This window comes from Tursiops truncatus, chromosome 1 (assembly GCF_011762595.2).
Source record: "Tursiops truncatus isolate mTurTru1 chromosome 1, mTurTru1.mat.Y, whole genome shotgun sequence".
Classification (NCBI taxonomy): domain Eukaryota; kingdom Metazoa; phylum Chordata; class Mammalia; order Artiodactyla; family Delphinidae; genus Tursiops; species Tursiops truncatus.
This window is the reverse complement of record NC_047034.1, coordinates 136,189,173-136,205,854: the sequence shown is the minus strand read 5'-3', so window position 1 is coordinate 136,205,854 and position 16,682 is coordinate 136,189,173. Positions and strand designations below refer to the sequence as shown.

General features: G+C 46.0%; 1 protein-coding gene across 3 annotated transcripts in view; it reads right to left on the bottom strand.

Moving 5' to 3' along the window:
* Positions 1 to 4,430, bottom strand: part of FYB2 (FYN binding protein 2) — a 132,921-nt gene extending 128,491 nt beyond the window's left edge. For all 3 annotated transcript variants that reach the window (XM_019942397.3, XM_019942398.3, XM_073789252.1), the window contains exon 1: positions 4,276 to 4,430. In XM_019942397.3, coding sequence (XP_019797956.2) covers positions 4,276 to 4,284 — 9 coding nt within the window. In that variant the 5' untranslated portion in view covers positions 4,285 to 4,430. The remainder of the gene's footprint in view (positions 1 to 4,275) is intronic.
* Positions 4,431 to 16,682: the final 12,252 nt, after the last annotated feature.

The following is a 16,682-nucleotide window of genomic DNA, read 5'->3' as shown; positions in this document are numbered from 1 at the left end:
TTACTTCTTGGGATTTGATTCTAGCTCCTTCCTTCCTGGATTCTCACCCCACCATGTTGCTCAGCTCTGCTCCTTTGTCCATGCTCTGCTTTCCTCCCCTCCTTTCCTCTTTCCCTGATGAAGGGCCACCTAGTTCTCTGACGTGCAAGTCAGATACCAAGTCCTCCAATGCGCCCAGGATGGTTGCACTTTGGGTTAGCCCCCTATTCTCGGTGCTCCTGTTGAAACCTGAGCCTTTCTTCCTTATTCGACTTTTCATTAATACTGCAGTTGTCTGTTTTCTTGACACTCTCCCCTGCAAAACTGAACAACTAGAGGGCATCTATGATAGGTCCCCTCTCAGAAATTCTAAGCAAGGGCCTGCTTCAGAGAAGCTGTTTGGTGAATTTCTATCAAATAATGCAAGGGGAGAGTGTAGGCATCTGCTGCTCGGAGTTTACTCTCAAAATTAACAACATTTAAGAGCATCCACTCTGTGTGAGGCACAGTGGGGAAGTAGTTACAAAGCGTGTGCCCACTTTCCCCCGTGGGTCCCAAGTTTCCCATCTCTAAAATGGGAGTTGTTAGACTGGCTGGTCTTTGAAAAATCTCCCAACTCCTACATTTTATTTTTCAATGGCTGGCTCCAATCACTTGCCTATTAAGAGGCAGAAGTAAACAAAATATGGATCTTTCAACTCCAACTCCAATGCTCATTGATCAAAAATTCAAGTACCATTTTCTAAGCTTACTAGCATTCCCAGCTCAAAAATGCTAGGATTCTCTCTTGCCAAGACTGTGGGGCTACCCAGCTGAGGGAGTGCACTAGGGTAGAACTTCACTCTCAGATTTAGAAAAACAAAAGCTCATCAATCTCTCTTTGGGTAGCTAAACTACATAATAAACTATATTTTTATATTTTTATATATATATTTTTATATATATATATTTTTATTTTTATATATTTTTAATATATTTTATATATTTTTATATAAACTATATTTTTATATATATAAAAAAATGTACCTTGTACCTATTGATGCAAAACAAACCACCTCAGAACTGAGTGGCCTGAAACAATAACCATTTTTCCATATCTCACAATGTTGTGGGATAGGAATTTGAGCAAGGCTCAGCTGGGTGACTCTTCTGTTCCACAGGGTGTTGATGAAATTGACCCAGTGGTACCTCACTGGTGGATGGGCTGGTCTGCAGGGCCCTGGTTCTTGTCTTGCAGGGATGCTGGAAGGCTAGGCTTAGGTGCTCAACCAGAGCACCTACCTGAGGTGTCTCCAAAGACCTCTTATGTGGAGGCTGAGGGCTACAAGAGTGAGGGTTCCCACAAACCAGATGGAAGCTGCATAGCCCTTTATGTCACAGCCTCTGAAGTCACATAATGTCACATGTGTTGCAGTCTACTGGCTAAAGCAGTCGTGATTCTGCCCAGATTCAAGGGAAGGGAACGCAAACTCCACTTCTTTATGGAGGAATGTCAGAAAATATGTAGCCAAGTTTGAAAACCACCACGGTAACATATACTAAACACTACTATGCACCAGTATTTGCTAGGCAATGAAAGTTTACTCTCTTAATCATAGTTACTGCCTGGGCCTCTACCTTGAACTCTAAACCCAAATATCCAACTGCCTACTCAGCCCCTCAACCTACAACTTACTATGTCTAAAACTGACCCCTGATCCCCTTGCAAACCTGTGCTACCTTAAATTATCTCATTCAACCTCAACTGCACTCTTCCAGGGGCTCAGGCTTCACACCTTGGAGTCATTTTCTTTCACATCTTTTTGGTCCAATCCTTCAGTTAATCCTGTTGAATCTACCTTTAATATATATCTGGAATCTGACCATTTCTAGCCGCCTTGACCGCTAAGATTCTGGATTGAGCCACCATGTTCTCTTGCTTGAATTAGGGCAAGAGCCTCCTAACTGGTCAGCCAACTGCTAATCCTGCTCTTTCTATCATCGAGTTTGTAAACAATAGCCAGGTGACCCTTTTAAAAAGTAAGTTGGATCATTCCCTTCTGCCACTCATGACACTCAGGTGCTCTCCATCTCACTCAGAGGAAAACCTGCAATTCCGACAATGGCCTCCGGCACCCTACGTGACCTGACCTCTACCTCTGACCACTCTGTCCTTTGATTTCTCTTCGCCAGCCATTTTACTGCCCCTTGAACACATCAGACAAGCTTCTGCCCCAGGGCCTTTGCATTCGCTGTTATCCCTCTGCAGAGTACTCTTCCCTAAGAGATCCACAGGGCCATCTTCCTCACCTGCTTCAAAATTCTGTTCAAATGGCACCTTACATTGAGGCCTTTCTTGAAATTATCCCATTTAAAATAGCAGCCTCTCCTGCTTGGTGCCTCCCCTTGCTTAAACTCTTCCTCATGCTGTGGTTCTATGTTGAATTCACTGCCATTTGACCTAATATATATATACATATATATATATATATATATATATATATATATATATATATATACTGTGTCTGTGTGTGTGTGTGTGTGTGTGTGTGTGTGTGTGTGTGTGTGTTTGTCTTCGCCACTAGAATATAAGTTGTATAAAGGCAGGCATTTTTGACTGGGTCACTGAGGCATCTGTAGCCCCTGAAACAGGCCTGACAACACAATGCAGGTGCTTAGTAATACATATTGAATGGATATTTTATTGACTTAAGAAAGAAACCAAATCCTCCTTTTAAAATGAGAAATAACCCCTATCTCTCTTTTGATCTTTTTTTCCCTCTTTGAGCAGAAAAAGTTGCATCACCATATCAGCTTACCCCATAACTGCATTATCTTCTCCCATAAAAATGTTATGAGCTAACATGCCCTTTGGTACATTTTTCTCCTCAGTTGCCTAACATTCCACCTGTTTTCTTGTCATCCTTGCTAGTGATACCTGGCTTACAGTTGGCACTCAATATTTATTATTGGCAAATTGCAGCCTGTGCTACTTACTGTGTGATATTGAGCAACAGACAACATTCCGACCGTTTCCCGCCATAAGAGCTGGGGCAATTGGCATTGACCTCACTGTGTTGTCATGTAGGTAAACTGAAATCATGGATGCCAGTGCATATCCTGGCACATCAGAGAGAGCAAAACATAAGTCCGTTTCTTTTTCTCACAATCACACTAGATCTATTCAGCCTGCCATTTTTCCATCAAGGAGGAGTTTCTCAGAAGTTGCTAAACCGCAGGGTAGGGGAGAGAGAGAATTCAGAGGAGGGGAGACGGAAGCCATACCAGCGTGCCTTTGCTCTCTCTTTTCCAAAATTCAGCTAGTTAGACTGGAGGGTCGGCCACAGAGAGACACATGTCCGCTGCCCTGGGACAAAGGGGAGCTTCTCCTGATGGGTGACTGCTGAAGTGGGTCCTCCATCCCAATGTCCCTCTGGGAAGGAAGCCGCCTGATTCACAGGAGAAAACGACTTGACTCCAAACGTATAAAAAAGACGGTATGGAGGTGAAACGCATCCCTGCCCCGCTCCCTTGGAAAGAAACTGACATTGAAGGGGGGAAGGGAGGGGGTGGCGAATTAGAGAAGGAAAAAGGAAACTATGGTCAGTCAGGCGGAGAAACTCCAACTAGGCAAACAGCACGTGGCCAGCCAAGGAGAAGGGAAGCCCACGTGCTCTGTGCTGGGCACGTCCCCATAGGTCATGTCTATTTTTCACAAGCAGCTCCAATCATCTCACAAGCGAGTTATTCTAAGTAATCCTATTCTACCAGCGAGGAGCCAGACGCTTAGGAAGATGCACTTGCTGGCCCCAGGCCACACAGTTTATAAGACGCAGAGCCGGCAGGAAAGTCACAAGCCACAGGAGAGCCCCCGCGGCCCTGCCCTCTGACCAGGAAGCCCACGAATCTCCGGAGGGCCGGCACAGTCCCCAAGGACAAGCAAACAAAGAGGCCAACATTCACTGACACCCAGGCTGGGGGCGGGGGGGGGGGGGAGAGGGGGGAGGAGGGGAGGTTGGAAGCCCAGCTCGCAGGGTTAGAGGTAGGGTCCCTCATGCCACCACGCCTGAGAGCCTCTGTGCCCTCAGCCTCCAAGGTGGCACAGGAAGGGTACATACGCCTCTTCCGTCCCCCCCACCCCCACGCCAGGCCAGTGTGAGCTGGGCGGCACTAACACAAATAACACATCCTGTTTATTCCTCTCCATGGGGCGGCGGAGGTGCACAGGCAGCCTCTCCCCACGCTTTCTACTGGGAGGAACTGGACCCGGCAAGAAAAGATCCACAGAAAGCCCACAGCCAAACCCACAAGACTTACCCCTTCCATGGCTTTCCTCCGAGGCAGAGTCTGGGGGACAGAGTCTGGATCCTGGGGCCAAGGGTCCGTTTTGCTCCGCCTGCACCGGCCAGGAAGCAATCGCTTCCCCCGGCCGCCACGCACACACCTGAGCCCAGGCTCCCCACCTGCCCCACCTGGGCGGCAGCTCCTCCCTCTGCTGCGGCTGGAGCGCTCTTGCCCGCGGCGGGGCGCGCGCCGGCCTCCGTCCGCCGAGTTCGCAGGACCGGCACCTGCCGGGGTCGAGAGGGATCTCTCCGACCAAAGATCTGCAGACTCAGGCCCTTCTCGGCAAGCGGCTCTCCGCACTGTTCTCCCCCAGGGTGGGCCGACAGTCACCCTGCAGGGAGTTCACATTGTGCCCGAGGCTCGGGGGAGTAGCTGGGGAACGGGGCGGCGGGGCTCCCGTTAGGGCAGCAGGCTCAGGCCCGACCATGTAATCTTCCTCAGTAAACGCCTCGGCCTATCCCGGCCGACCCTGCGGATGGCTACTCACCCTCACAAAAGGACAGGGGAACGGAAGCCCAACGGGGGCAGGTAGTGCCCAAACTCATAGAAGGATTTCAGGGAGGCCAGAAAGGGAGCTGCTATAATAGGGCATCTGTTTGGGGTCAGGCACTATCTAAGCATGATACATTATTCTACCCAAATCCTGCAATCGCCCTGGGAAGTGTTATAATCCCATTCAAAAGGGGAGGAATCTGAGGTGCAGAGAGACCCAGTAACCTGCCCCACAGGTAGTAAGTAGAAGGATCAGGGTTTCAACACGGGTCTGGCTGACTCTAAAGGGATTTTATTTTTCTAGGTTTGTGTGGGTTTGTGTGTGTGTGCGCGCTCTTTCGCTTTTCTGACAGAGCTGGTGCTGGAAACCCAATTCCCAGTTCTTTTTTTTTTTTTGCGGTACGCGGGCCTCTCACTGTTGCGGCCTCTCCCGTTGCGGAGTACAGGCTCCGGACGCGCAGGCTCAGCGGCCATGGCTCACGGGCCCAGCCGCTCCGGGACATGTGGGATCTTCCCGGCCCGGGGCACGAACCCGTGTCAATTCCCAGTTCTTAAGAGCTCACAGCTGTCCTGGAGTTTGGGAGGCCAGCACAGCAGGCAGTCTGTGTGACTTTTCTTGCTTTGTTAGGGCCAAACTCATGAAGTGAAAAGCGACTCCTGCCCTGTCCAGGGCAGAGGTGGGGGGGAGGGCAGGTGAGGAGAGCCCACCTGCCTGCCCATTTCCTCTAACAGGTGGCTCCCATACCGTGCTGATCATCACAGCTGCCAGGGAATATGTTACAAATACAGGCTTCAAGGCCCCAGGGCAGACAGGAGCCCACTCTTCTAGTCTAGGGTCTGGGAATCTGGATTTCAATAAGCTTTTTTAGGTCAAGATGTTTTAATAATAAATGACTCACAGACCTATCTTTTACATCATGAGTCAGCATACAGGCACACACACACTAAAATTAAAATTTCTCAAAACAATAATCACTCGTGCTGTGTGTGATCACAGTGATATTTTCTATTTTCTTCTGAGCCATGATGTGATATTTAATTAAAAAATCAATGGTCAACACACCCACTCCATTGATTTCATGACTCACAGTTTGATCCACACTGTCGTTATGGGGGCTCAGCCTGCAATCAGATTAGGAGCCCACTCCTCCAAGCTACATGGGGCACGAGCCCAAGGTTCTCTGTAACTTTCCCTCCCGGCCTGGCCTTCACTCAGGTCAAAGGCAAGTATTTCTTGTATACATGTGTACAGGATACAGTGAGGAGTCAAGGGCAGAAGCCCTCAGGAGAGCTTGAGCGCGTCTCCCAATCCCAGGTGATAACTAGGCTGTCAAATTTCCTTGGCTCTTAATGCAAGGGCTCCCCCTGGTGGCTTCAGACCAGCCTACAAAGGCAGAGACGGATGGACTAGGTCAGAAGGGCTCTCACCTCCCTGGACCTGCCAGGACTGGCAGCTCTGTGATTTTTGGTTTGGGTCAGGACAAGTTACAGTGGCAGGTCATAGGATGTAGTGGGCACTACTTATCGGTAGCTGTTAGGAGTCTTTTGCAAGTGGGATTAAGAACCATGACTGTTAGAACCCTGTTATTACGTTATGAGATGCTAAACTCAGTTTTCCCACTAAATGTTGGCCTTGGGGATGTCAACAAACCCCTAGGATGTACGTTTCTCTTGTGTACAACTAGAAAAGAGGGCTGGCGGTGTTAGTTTGAGGATTACTGTGCCAGGTGAAAATCTCTACAGTGCTTACTGCTTAACGAGCACCAAAAATATTGGTTCCTCTCTTTATTTTCTCCTTCTCAATTCATGGTGGTTATGTCACTGTCAAAATGCACATGTTGCACTTGGATGTACTAGTGAAAGAGCATTGTTTTATTTCCGTATAATGATCCCATTTTGCTCATGAGCTCCCACGCCGTGAGTACACAGGTCCTTGCATCCAGCTTGATACAAGGAGAACTCACACAGGCTTATGTGGGAGGGTGGAGGGAGGTACAAAGTGCAGACATTGCGGGGGGGATGGGTTTTGATCTAAGTTTAGCTCTGGCTACATTTTAGGAATAAGTAATTCAACTGAATAAAGAACTATGAGATCCTCCTCTATCTACAAGGTGCTTTGGTGGCCCACTGTGAGCTTCAGTGATCTGCACTTAATTATGGACCAGGAGGTGACTGACTGAGGGTGTACTGCCCACTGGGAATGGTCTCCCAGACCTTAGAAACATCACCTTATTTAGTTCTTATTATGATTCTCATTTTCCAGTTGAGGAAACTGAGACACAGACCAGTTAAAGTCACCAATCCAGGGCAACATAGTTAACACGTGGGAGAGCAGTCCTTGCGATCCAGGAAGTCCGGCTCCAGAGCCCACACTCACCACCACTCTGGCTGCTCCCATTTAAATCTTAGAGAAATGGAGAATAATAAACTCACAGAATCTGTGAGCCTGAAGGGTTCTTTGAATCCTCCTCTCATTCAGTGAGAAAGCTTAGCAGATACTTTGGCTGAAGTTAGGCTCGATATCTTCTAGACCTTTCTGTCTTTCAAGCCCCTAGCTTCAGCTTGCCCCCGTGGTAATGGGGATAATGGACCACACTCTCCAACAAGGTCCCGCCCATTCCTGGGCATACTGAGCAGTAGATATCAGTATTTCCAGCACATTCTTCACGCTGCCAAACCTTACTTTCAGTCTCAGATACTGCTTGTAGACTTGTAGTGTTTCCGTTCCTGTCTTTCATTTCTCGGCAAACATATTGCTACAAATTGCACCATAAGTAATGGTTTGTAGCAGAATACTGTGATGTAGAAAAGGTTTTAAACAATATCCAAAAGTGGGAAATCACGTGCATTCACCTCTTTCTAGGGTAAACTTTGAGCACCATTTGTTATATGAGGACAAGGGTGGAGCAAGTAGATTGTCAGAATCAGGACGGTGCTGCTAGGGCAACATATGATTAATATTGAAATTATTATTGGTTACATTAATCATTTCTGAGGACTTCCAGTACAATGCATGATTTATTTATGTATAATTTATATCCTGACTACTTTTGAAACAGAGAGAAGGAAAGAGGAAGGGAACTTAAATTTATTGAGAGTCTATTGTGTAAGAAGCTACACGGTTTGCATGATGGTGAGATAAGAGATGTTATCCCTGGTTGACAAGTGAAGCACATGAGACTCTGGAAGGTCAAGGCAGATACCCTGGCCTTGAAGAGTCCAAGTCTGACTCTCTGTTTGGATTCCACCCTGCCTCCACACATGGCTCCTTCCTCCCTTCCATGCTGCGACCAGAGGACTTGAAGGATTGGGCAATACAAAGCCAAATAAAGTAAGATGGTTGAACAGGAAGATAAATGCCATATAGAGGACAGGGTGCATGCGAAGGCAGAAGGGATGGATAAACAGTACAGAAATATGGGATGGTTACTACAAGGTATACAGTTATCTAAATGGAAATCATTTAAGGATAAAATACCTGAAATTATCTTAGGAGGTATGTGGGTTCAAAACAGGGTTTGCTTCCTTTCTACTGGTTTGCAAAAACTGTATAAGCCAGCTGGTTTCTCTTTTGCCTGGAAGGAAGCTCACAGCTGAATTTTGTGCTCATCTAAGGTATCAACTTAACACTATATCATAATTTAGTAAGAGCTTGTTTGAAGGATGCTAAACAACATGACCAAGCCAAGTTGCCTTCCCTTTAACAGCCTTTTACCAAGAATCTAAGCACCTATTTATGTCAAGTGCTGTGCTTGGAGCTGGAGACATAGCAGCCCTTTAGGCTCATCTTCCTCCACTAATGCCAGTTACATTATGTATGCATCACTCAGATGAATGATTAAGATGTATTCTGATCTGCTTATCTTGTAGAGATCAAAGGAATACCACTCCTCTGCGGGAAGGAGATGGGGCTTGCCAGGAAGTAGGGAATTGTTCCCAGTATCAGCCATTCCCATATCCCATCATCCAGAAAAAGGGGTCCTCAGATGGACAATTCAAGCAGGAATTCCTCTCTCTCTCTCTTTGGTCATGTTTCCTTGGGTCTGGATTTCAAGGCACAGGAATACCATATGATTGCAACCTGGAAGCTCGGAGTACTAAGATATAGGAGTGGTACAGGTCAATTGGCATGTGACTCATGAATCATAATTTGGGTAGCTGATTTTATATATATTTGAAAGCTCTATCAAAGGATAAGAATTGGATTTGCTCTCCTTGCCAGGAGTTAGGGAGGCATAACTTCTCTCCTCCACCCATGTACACATCCCCCTCTCTTTCTAGCCACTCTCCCTCAAATGCCATGCTTATGTTTTGTGGACTTAAGACACCTGTGTAGCATTTCTGGGTAGGAGGGGTCAAATGGCCCCTGACCTGTGGCTGTGGGATAGGAGTGCGGCAGGCAGGTGGTCCTACGGAAGACTCAGTTGAAGATGCATGAAATCCACTTTAAAAAAGCAAATTAGCAACTGTAACTTACTCTCTGTTTATTTTTTTAAATTTTTATTGGAGTATAGTTGCTTTACAATGCTGTGTTAGTTTCTACTGTTCAGCAAAGCGAATCAGCTATACATATACATATATCCCCTATTTTTTGGATTTCCTTCCCATTTAGGTCACTGCAGAGCACTAAGTAGTGTTCCCTGTGCTATACAGTAGGTTCTCATTAGTTACCTATTTTATACATAGTGTCCATAGTGTATATATGTCAATCCCCATCTAGAGACTGTCATACAGTAAGTCAGAAAGAGGAAAACAAATATCGTGTATTAACGCATATATGTGGGATCTGAAAAAATCGGTACAGATGATCTTATTTACAAAGCAGAAATAGAGACACAGATGTAAAGAAAAAACGTACGGATACCAAGGGGGGCTAGATGGGATGAATTGGGAGATTGGGATTGACATGTATACTCTCTGTTTAATTCCTCATATATCATCCCCCAATCTTTGGTAAAATCTAATATTGTTAGATATTTAACTTCAGCTCTGGCATAGTGAAAAAGGAAGCACCTTTGGTCCACATTTGGGATGGAATGTTAAATAAAGGAAGAGCAGTGTCCACTGAGGTCAGCAGTACTGATGACTGATGGGTGTACTGATGTAGAAAAGGTACTGATGGGTGCAGTACTGATTAATGAGAGACTCAGTGCTGGTGAGCCTGGAGGACAGGGGATGGAAGACTCAGGGTTCTGAGATACAGCTACCTCTTCTCACTTGTTGGGGGCTATGGAGGTTATTTTATTAAGGGAGGTAAGATGAGCAGAGAAAATGCTTTGTATCCACCAAATCCCAATTCCTTCTCCTTTTCTTGGGTACGTGAGAAGGCTATATTTCCCAACCGCCCTTGCAATTAGATTTAGGTGTGTGACTAGGTTCTCATCAACGGGAGGTGGGAAGAATGAGTGAATGTTACTTGAAGGACTGCCTGCTCAATTGTCCACTTTCTCTCTTCTCCTTTTGCAGCAATATCAGAAGCCATGAGCTGAAGATGGTGGAATCACAAAACAGAAGGAGCCTGGATCCCAAAGTCCCTTCTTCTAAGAGAGCTACTAAGGAGATCTGTCCAATAGTCACCAGATTATGATATAAATAAATCTTTGCTATATAAAGCTATTAAAATTGGGGGGTTATTTGTTCCTGCAGCATAATCTATCTTATTCTGATGAGTGAAATGTATTAGTGAGCTGGTAGGAAAAGCAGAGGAAATAGGAAGAGTTGGGTCAGGGAATAAGGAAACTAATCCTTGGGTGGGTTTAGCCAACTTCTTGAGGATTGAATTGAAGACCAGATATCTATGCTTAAATGACATTCTCTGGGCTGCTGGGAATAACAACAGACATCCTTTATTTATTGAGTGCTTGTGTTGTATCCGGCACAGTGGTCATTACTTTACATATATCAAATTGCCTTATATACATTAAAGACATACACCATTCAATCTTCTCATTAATCTCAGGAGGTAGATGTCATTACTCCTATTTTATGGATGAAGACACTGAGGTACAAAGAGACTAAGCGTTTTTCCCTTAGGTACAAAGCCTATAAAAGGCAGAATTGGGTTCAAACTCATCTGTTCGATTGGGGTCAAGTGCTATTGATCACAATCTATAGGCTGTAGCCAAGCTGAAGCCCACAGGGGTGGCATCGTTGTGATTTTAGGGGAGGGATGGTATTCATTCGTTAGGGGATTATTGGCAGCATCTGGGGGATAGATTTCAACACCTAGGGAAAGAAGCTGCAGCGTCTAGAAAAGTTATTAGGGCATCAGGCAAGCAGACTAGGGTTTAAGGACTCACAGAGCAAAAAGAGTAAAAACCAAGAATAGAGGCAAATGTTTCATCCGTGGAACAAGGTACACACAGCAAAGGCTGGGTGACAGCTGAGGCACAATGGCACACTGGTGACAGAAAATTCATCCCAGAGAACAATGGACACCAGATCAGAGTAGCAAATTAGCACCAGCCCTCCCCTGCTGGTGTGGATGCCCGCTACCATCCTCCTCCTTGGTTAGGAGGTGCTCAGGGTCTGAGCCCTGGTGGGCAAAGGCCTCTAGACCTGCTCAGTGTATAGCTGGGACAGGAGGGGAGATGGATTAGAGGGGATTCTGGCTCTGAGGCACCGGCTGTGAACAGATCAACCAAAGCCACACAATTAGTGTTCTGTTAGAAATATGGCGAAAGCAAATCCACTGGGTACTTGATTTTTGACCAATTCTGCCTCAGCCACTTACGAGCTTTCCTTCAGCCAAGTGACCTGTGTCTTTGACCCTCAGCTTCCCGATCTGTAAAAGGGGTCTAACAAACTCAACCCCTCAGATGGTTCTGAGTATGCAATGGTAAAAGGTAATATAAAGAATCCCGTGCAGTAGCTGACACCTAGTAGGCACTCGGTGAAGGCTGGATCTCTCCCCTCTTCTCTCTCCATAGAGAGGGAGTTATGTATCTCTGCCCAGGGGGTGGAGAAAGGCTTCAGGGAGGGAAACAAGGCTTGATCTTAGTGCTAGAGTAGTCAAGGAGAGGACAGTCCAGAGGGAGAAAGGGGCCTGTGCAAAGGCCTGCCTTTAACAACCAAGCCTCCCAAGCAGGCCCTTTATGGCCTCTGCTTTCAGGAGTTGCTGCTCCGACCCTTTGTCGTCTGGAAAGCAGCCCTGTGATGGCGCATTCTTTTCTGCTCTAATGCTGGTGTCTTGCTCACTAGCTACGCTAGCAGAGCGGCCAGCAGCTCAGGTCCCACACTACCAAGAGCTGGTCCAACAGCTTGCAGGGAGGTGGGTAGCAGCCAGGCCCCCACCCCCACCCCAAGCCCTGTGTGAAAGACCTCAGTCAAGTCTGAATGAGGCTGTTGGACGGGACAGGCCATTCGGCCCCTGTTCGGGTTGCAAGATGAAAGCCTTTTGTCGTTGCAGTGAAGGGCTTCCTGGGAAGAGGGGTGGCATGTATCTTTCCCACTCTTTCCCAGAGCAGAGGATGCTGCCTCCAGCCAGGTGTAACAGAGAGCATGGAGGTCAGTGTACTTATTCAAAGGCATTTCTCACCACGGCATTTAATCACCTATGTAAACATTTGGTGAATTGAATTACCTCATTTGATGTCACAACCAGGGCACATAATAAATCCCCCTTATACAGATGAGGGAAAAGCAGCTCAGAGAAGGACTTGAAAGGACTTGATCAGGGTTAGATTTGGGGGGAGTAGCATGTGGGGAAAGAGGAGGGAATGGAGGAAGTTGGAAAAAAAATGTTACAAACAAGTAACTGAACCTGGACGCTCCAGCTCACCAAGACCCATCCCTTCCCTTGGCTTGCATTTACATCCTGTCTGTGCCTACATCCATATCTCTGGCCCTCCATTCATTCAACCAGTATTGACCTAATCTTGACTCTGAGCTAGGTCAGGCCAAGACATCCAGTGAAGAACAAAACACACACTGTGCTCACTGCCATGGAACGTGCAGTCTAGTCAGGGAGTCAGGCATCCAACAAACAGGTGAATTGTCATCTGATGACTCATACCCATCATTTCTGTGAAGGAAAACAACAGGAAACACTATGACAAGGAGCCCCACTTTGTAGAAGGTGGTTAAGGAGTCTAGGTCATAACTGAATTCCAGACCCATTCACTCATTCATTCGCCCCCACAAAGATTTGTTTATTTGTTGCGCTAGGCATTGTTCTGTATAACAGTGATCCATGTATCCAACTACCTGATGGACTGCTCACCTGGGCGCTCCATAGACACCTCACATTCAACAGGGCCATAACTGAGCCAATGCCATAACCTGATGCCCTAAACCCACTCAAATGGCATCAAGCTCACTCACTTTCCAAAGCAGAAAACCTGCCATTCCTTTTTTCAAACTGAATTTAATTTTTATTTTATATTGGAGTATAGTTGATTTACAATGTTGTGTTAGTTTCAGGTGTACAGCAAAGTGATTCAGTTTTATATATATATATATATATATATATATATACACACACACATATTCTTTTTCAAATTCTTTTCCCATTTATTACAGAATATTGAGTAGAGTTCCCTGTGCTATAACAGTAGGTCCTTTTTGATTATCTATTTTATATACAGTAGTGTGTATATGTTAATCCCAAGTTCCTAATTTATCCCTCCCCCCACCTTTCCCCTTTGGTAACCATAAGTTTGTTTTTGAAGTCTGTTTCTGTTTTGTAAATAAGTTCAGTAGTATCATTTTTTTAGATTCCACATGTAAGTGACATCATATGATATTTGTCTTTCGCTGTCTGGCTTACTTCACTTGTATGATAATCTCTAGGTCCATCCATGTTGCTGCAAATGGCATTATTTTGTTCTTTTTATGGCTGAGTAATATTCCATTGTATATATGTACCACATCTTCTTTATCCATTCATCTGTCAATGGACATTTAGGTTGCTTCCATATCTTGGCTATTGTAAATAGTGCTGCAATGAACATTTTGGTACATGACTCTTTTTGAATTATGGTTTTCTCAGGGTATATGCCCAGTAGTGGGATTGCTGGGTTATATGGTAGTTCTATTTGTAGTTTTTTAACGAACCTCCATACTGTTCTCCATAGTAGCTGTATCGATTTACATTCCCAGCAACAGTACAAGAGGGTTCCCTTTTCTCCACACCCTCTCCAGCATTTGTTGTTTGTAGATTTTCTGATGATGCCCATTCTGACCAGTGTGAGGTGATACCTCATTATAGTTTTGATTTGCATTTCTCTAATAATTAATGATGTGTTGAGCATCTTTTCATGGCCTTTTTTGGCCATCTGTATGTCTTCTTTGGAGAAATGTCTAGTTAGGTCTTCTGCCCATTTTTTGATTGGGTTGTTTGTGTTTTTGATATTGAGCTGCATGGGAGAAAATATTCTCAAATGAAGGGACCAAAAAGGGATTAATCTCCAAAATGTACAAACAGCTCATGAAATCTTGCTATTCCTGACTCCTATCAATCCTCACTTTTCAAGTGTAATTGACTGTGCCTCATTCAACAACATTCACAGATATTTACAGATATTTGCCCATTCCTGTGTTAGGCACTTGAGGTTTTCTGGCACAAAAGAGGTACCATCCTTGCCCTCAAGAGGCTTACAGTCTAGTTTCACCTCAGAAAATGACAAGAGTACTCAAAAACATCTCTTCAACTAGTTTGCTTCCCTCCATCCCCTATATGGGGGGGGGGGGTGTAGGTTTAGGCTGGTGGTCCCCCTGCTGTAAGCAGCTCTTTGCAGGAAACTGTCCTCAGCAGGAAGCCCATTTTCTTGTCACTTTTGCAAAGCTACATTGCAACTAACTTTTAAACCATGTGGGGTCAAAGTGATTTGAGAGACGCCTGGGGCAGGAAGGGGCAGGAAGGTGGGCGGCACCTCCCTCTTCATGGAGCAGAGCATTAACCTCCAGCTGCTCCCAGATCCCTTCCTAATGCCTGGTTTGTATTCACCTGGCCTCAGACCATGGCAATAAAATGGTGCTCTGGGCAGCGCTGTGGAGACCAACGAGCCATGTGCTGGTCTCACACACAGGGGAGCATTTTAGCAGCCAGGCTAATACTCGAATCTTCCACGTTGGCCACAAATGTGCATCTTCCCTTTATCTGCAAATTGCACTGGGCTCCAGGAGTCACTGTGAATTGGCCTGGCTCTGGCTTAAGTCACAGACAGACCTGAAGAGCGGAGAGATCATGAATCCTCCACTGTCATCCTGTGGGTCCCGGCCAACAGCCTGGGTTTGTTGGATTCCGCAGCTGTTCTCATCTTGATGATCTCACTCTACACCTGATGTCTTCACCATCTGTCAGTGACGCAGAGGCCATGCCGGACTTGAGTGTGGGTAAACTTGAACAAGGGGTTTGGGGTTGGGGAATTCAGCTAGGAGAAGTGGATAGAGCTTGAAAACAAATATTAGGGGTAGCAGAAGGAAAAAAAGATCGATAGGAAGAGTCGTAAAAGTGTCTTAGGAAATAGAAATATACAAATTATGTATGACAGGTAAACATGGTCGTCTGTTCATACATTCACTGATGTCATTCATTTAACCAACCATTCTTGACTGCTGGATGGGGGACATGAGCTGATGTATCCGTCAGGGTCCAGTACGGAAAAATGAAATCACTCTAAATGTTTGAAATAGAGGGGATTTAACACAAAGAATTGGTTACACCGGGGATGGAAGAGCTAGGACCAAAATGGGGACCACGAGGAAACCTAGAGATTCCCAACAGCTGGAAGCCACTAGGCTGAAGTGAAAAAGAAAAGGTGGTGTTATCAGGTCTCAGGAACTGGAATCACACAGAGGCGATGAGAGAGAAATGGCCTCTGGCACATATACCTCCTGAGGCTTCTATAGAAAGGATGCAATCAGCCTGGCTTCTCCCTTCCTCCCATCCTGTCTCCTGTCAGTGCCTCCCAGTAGACAAACCCAGGCAGATGCCAGTCAGTGCAAGGGCCTGAGCCATGCAGCCCGCAGGGTCAGACACCCTGCCACCCAGGAGAGAGCAGGGTCGGGTGAGGATTGGATCTGTGGGCAATCTCACGCAGGTCAAGCACAGAGGATAAATACAAATACCAGGAGAGAAAAAGTCAACGCTATAATAGACTTCTTTTCTAAAGTTGCAAGACCAAAAAAAGATAGAGTAACAACGTGCCTTTTTTGTGGAGGGCAAGGGTTAGGAAAACTTCTTGGAGGAGATGACAGATGAGCCAGGTCTTGAGTGAGGCATGAGAGGATGAAGTGAAAGCAGGGAGGGGACATTTCAGGAGAGGCGATGGCATGCAGAGGACCACAGCTTCTGTAGAGGTGCTAGCATCCCCGGGAGCAGAGAGAGCCTTAAGGAGGGCAGGGCATGTGGGCAGGAAAGCAGCCCCGAGGAGGTAACAGCAGGATGTAGGGGCAGCCCGAGGCCTGAAGGGTCTGCTGAGTTCAGATTTAGCCTGGAGGCCTGGGGAATTCAGCTGTCCAGTGACTTTGCAGATCATCTTCATTGTACAGGAAACATTTAATACCCCAATATCCTCTCTTCTCCTACTAAACCAGTGGGAAATGCATGTGTCCTCCTGAATGCTCACTTTTAACATTTATTCAAAATAGGTTTGGAATCCTCTGATCTGACAACTGTCTTCAGATCTCAAGATAGATTTTCTGAAAAGGCACAACTTTGCTTTGGAGGACAGGTTCACTTTTTTGAAAACCTCACAGGGGATTGGGAATCCAATCAGAGGAAGAATGTGGTCAGACAAGCCACTGTGCTTTTGTGGCTAAAACTGAGGTGTAATTAATACAGTCTGAGCTGTGGCTCCATCACTGGACTGTGAAGGTCACTTCTCTAGGTGGCTGCGCAGAAGAGCGGTACTCATTCTTATATCTAAGGAGTCTGTTTAAAAGTC